The sequence below is a fragment of the Canis lupus genome, chromosome 8 (genome assembly GCF_003254725.2).
Source record: "Canis lupus dingo isolate Sandy chromosome 8, ASM325472v2, whole genome shotgun sequence".
NCBI lineage: Eukaryota > Metazoa > Chordata > Mammalia > Carnivora > Canidae > Canis > Canis lupus.
The window spans coordinates 73,616,790-73,621,433 of record NC_064250.1 but is presented as its reverse complement, the minus strand read 5'-3'; the positions used below and the strand labels follow the sequence as shown (position 1 = coordinate 73,621,433).

The following is a 4,644-nucleotide window of genomic DNA, read 5'->3' as shown; positions in this document are numbered from 1 at the left end:
CAATCAAGGCAGAAGAGATTGCCTCCGTGAATTAGTCGCATTTTATGAAAAACCCAGAACCAACACTGCATTCAAAGTGAAAAACTGAAACCTTCCTGTCAAGTCAGGATCCACACAAGGAGGTCATTCCCACCATGAGTATTCAACATAGTATCATGAAGGAGAATAAACTGTGCCACCCCATATGTCAGCTGGTCCCCTGGGTTATTGTGAACTAAAGTCACTTGGAAAACATCCAGTGGACATATGGGCCAAGACTCCTATGTCCCCCTGATGGCAGGAAATAAATCTCCTATGGGAAAATTCCCTTCCCTGTAGCAGGAGGGCAGAGCCAACCTCAGCACCAGAATAAGAAAACATAGGGTCCAAAAGGCTGTGCAAACAACCCTTATCAGTTCCTCACTAACTCACTGACCCAAACCCAATTGCTGGCCTTATACCTCCATAAACCCATCTTGTTGTGTAAGAAGCACAAGGACTGCCCACTTTGGTCATTGCCTGCATGTTGTATTATGGGGAGTTCATGCACATGAAAAACAAAAGGCATTTCCACTTAGATCTGTCATATGTCTAAAGAGTGAGTAGTCCAGACAAATAACCAGAAATAAGAGAAAGAAAATATTACTGGCCCGACAGGAAATCCAATCCCGGAAATTAAGGAAACAAAAAATAAAAGTTATTTAAATCAATAAATATAGAAAAAATTATTTGTATCCATATGACATGATCTATTGCAGGGTCAACCCTACAAGCTCCAAAACCAAACACTTAGAATTAATGAACAATTTCATGGAATCTATAGGATACAAAATCAACATATGAAATAAATATAGGTTTCCACTCATTAACAACAAATTATCCATTTATTTTTAAACATTTTCTTTATTTTTTCATGAAAGACACAGAGAGACAGAGACACAGGCAGACAGAGAAACTGGGTCCATGCTGGGAGACCAATGTGGGACTTGATATCAGGACTCCAAGATCACGCCCTGAGCAGAAGGCAGACCTCAACCACTGAACCACCCAGGCATCCCTAACAATAAATTATTTAAAAGGTAATTAATAAAACATTATTACACTGACACCAGTGTTAAAAATAAAATATGTAGAACTAAATATCCTGAAGGAGGTAAAATACTGTACTCTAAAAGTACCTGCATTGATGAGAGATTTTTAAAATCATAGAGAAATGCAAATGTAATTTGGTTCATAGATTCGAACATTTCATAATGTCACAAGACATTACACACACTGTCCCACAGATGTAAGCAATCCTTGTTAATAATATGTAAAGAATCAAATCTAGGTCTGGTGCTGATTATATATTCAAAGGATATGCAAAGGAGCCTCCCTCCACTAATTAAACCAGCCCAGTCTGACCCTGCAGCTGGGAGAGCAGCCCCAGCACCAGGATACCCGGGTGACCCCATTCAAGGATCAGGACAGGACACAGACAACTCACCATGGAGTCTGTGCTCAGATGGATTTACCTTGTCACTATTTTAAAAGGTAATTCATGGAGAACAAGAAACCTTGAGTATGTGAGTGGAGGTGAGTGAGAGAAACAGGGTGTGGGACAGTTTCCTGACCAGGATGTCTTGTGTCTACAGGTGTCCAGGGTGAGGTACAGCTGGTGGAGTCTGGGGGAGACCTGGTGAAGCCTGGGGGGTCCCTGAGACTCTCCTGTGTGGCCTCTGGATTCACCTTTAGTAGTTACTACATGTTTTGGATCCGCCAGGCACCAGGGAAGGGCAATCAGTGGGTCGGATATATTAACAAAGATGGAAGTAGCACATACTACCCAGACGCTGTGAAGGGCCGATTCACCATCTCCAGAGACAACGCCAAGAACACACTGTATCTGCAGATGAACAGCCTGACAGTGGAGGACACAGCCCTTTATTACTGTGCGAGAGACACAGTGAGGCGACTTCAGTGTGAGCTCAGACACAAACCTCCCTGTAGAAGGTGATTGGGACCAGCAGGGGGTGCACATTCCTCACTACTTCTGTCTTGAAGGCCCAGGAGCAGGTGCAGATGGACTTTCTGGGCAGGTTTCCTGTAAAATCTGGGTTTCCGCTCTAAGGAGCAACATCACCCAGGGAGCGTCTCCGGATCAGGAATTTGTGCTTAAATATTTGGTTTCTGATATAATTAGATTCTTTAGGAAAACAGCTACTTTATATGTGCAGAAGACAGAGTTGCTTACACTTATTTACTATCTCCCTAAATATGAAAAGTATCTGTGCCTCCAGGATGTCGAGGTCTCTGTCCTTCCTGATTAGGGAGATTTTCAGTAATTATTTCATTGAATAAATCTGCCAACATTTCTTGCTCTTAATTTTCTGGGCCTCCTATCATAGGAATGTCATTGTTTCATAAGTCACTCAGTTCCCTATTTCTACATTTACGGACATTTACTCTGTTTCCCTCTACTGTTCTGTAAATATTTTCCACCATGTTATCTTCTAATTCTCCAATATGCTAGTCTTTCATTCATCCTCTATATTCCTGCATTTGGGACAGCATTCCTGTAATAGCATTTTTAATGTTGGGCTGACAAGGGATTATTTCTTTTATCTCTACAATAAGGGATTCTCGAGGGTCTTCAATGTTTGTTCAATTCCAGTTGTATCTTTAAAAACATTGTTTTAGATTCCAGCCTGCTTTATAATCTGAACACCTTTAACCAGGCATGTCCTCAAGTGGATGGATTTCCATGATAAACTCATAGAATGGAATGAAATCTGAACAGTTTTCCTCTTTGTTGCTCATCCTAATTGCGGCAACTTCAGGAAGTAGTTTCCTTCCCTGCCCCAGCCCCATAGCTATGTCTCCTCCCCAACACAACACTCCACACATCCTACATTCCAAAACGTGTCGATTTTCTACTTGCAGACTAGCATTTTTTGTTCTCTCAGTCTTCCAATTGTTTTCTTGTTAGCTAAGAATTATTTGATAAATATCCAGCTGTGTTCAGGGATGACACAAGCCCAGGGACCCCTACAGGTCTGACATCTTAACTCCTCCTTCCCTTGTGTTTGTTAGCAAAGAATACCTGAAATAATACAAGGAGAGAATATGTATGACAGCTACAATCCTCATTTTAGTAATCAAACGAGAATAAAAATTGTTAATTGACCTTCCTTCTTCCTCTATCAACTACATATACTCTTATTTCAGCAACCCTTCAGTTTGTCAGAGCTCATTACCTGACAGGGCGACCAACAGCTTCATCCTGAAGTGTCTCTGCTTGGTCTCCTCTTTACAAGGTGTTGCTACCTAGTTATTGATCTATTCCTGTCTTCAGAAGGAAATTTCACTCGTCTAATAAGCCAGCTGCATCAGGGATGTGGAAACAATTTTAGTACACTGAGTTCCACTCTTAAGTGGGACCTGAATATTTGCAGAACCATCTGTGGACGAGGCTCAAACATTTGCTTCCCCTTTCAAATAATTTGTTTACTCTCTCCCTGAATTCATATGTGCAGGGTGTGTGAGAAAATGCAGTGGAGCAGGGCTGGGGTCCATGAGGATTTGTAAAATCTTTAATGTGACATGCTGTGTCCTCAGGATTGCTTCAGAACCCAACACTCCTTCCATTTGGTGATGGAGAGGCACTGTGCATGCCCCAATCTAGGGCTTAGGTGCTCAAATACCGCGCACTTCAAGATGGACATCTCCATTTCTGTGCTAACCTAGTGACACAGCTTCCAGCTGTAGATTCTTAGATGCATAAAGAGCCTTACAGCTATTTCTCTAAAGATGAACCATGATCAGCAGAGATTGGCAGGGCTTTTCCCCAACACTTTGAAGACCATCAATCGAAATACTGATAGTAGATTTCTAGAGCACTTAAGATTTTCTGCAGCCCAAATAGGAAAGGTGAATAGTCATGTGGGGAGCATCACCACCCCTACATCCTCCATGTCCATGATGGTGGCACTATTCTCAGCAGTTCTTTAAGGAACATGTAACAGATTAATATTCTATTCCCTGGAAAGAGGTAAATGATAAATGTAAATATAATGATCCTCACAATACACTACATCTCCACCTATTGACTAAATTACAAAAGTATAACAATATAAAATAGTGAAAAGGAATAAAGGAGAAAGGAGAGAAAATGAGTGGGAAATATCAGTGAGGTTCACAAAACATGAGAGACACCTAACTCTGGGAAATGAACAAGGGGAAGTGGAAAGGGAGGTGGGCAGGGGGACAGGGTGACTGGGACAAGGTGACTGGAGCACTGAGGACTGCATTTGATGGGATGAGCACTGTGTGCTATGCTATATGTTGGCAAATCAAACTATATATATATATATATATATATATATATAAAACAAAACAAAAATTATGACAATACCAAATACCAACAGGGATGCATAGAAAGTAGAACTCTTTAATTCTGAGTTCTAATCTCATCTGGACAGAATATATATAATTAGATCCTAGGATAACAGAGCTTGACAAGACACATGATCTGTCCTCTACATACCAGAGCCACAGATTCGATGTTGGTGTAAAGCATTCTGATCTGTTGGAATGAGAACCAGGGAAGGTCATGTGTGTTGCTCAGTCTAAGAGTAGGAGACGATAGCATGAGATGACCGGCACAGACATTGAGACAGAAATAAA

General features: G+C 41.2%; 1 gene segment (V, D, J or C); it reads left to right on the top strand.

The window, feature by feature from the left end:
* The first annotated feature begins 1,276 nt into the window (after nucleotides 1-1,276).
* On the top strand, nucleotides 1,277-2,344 carry LOC112657603 (immunoglobulin heavy variable 3-74-like). The segment is given in 2 exon segments: nucleotides 1,277-1,512; nucleotides 1,614-2,344. Coding segments are annotated over 2 exon segments (408 nt in total).
* Nucleotides 2,345-4,644: the final 2,300 nt, after the last annotated feature.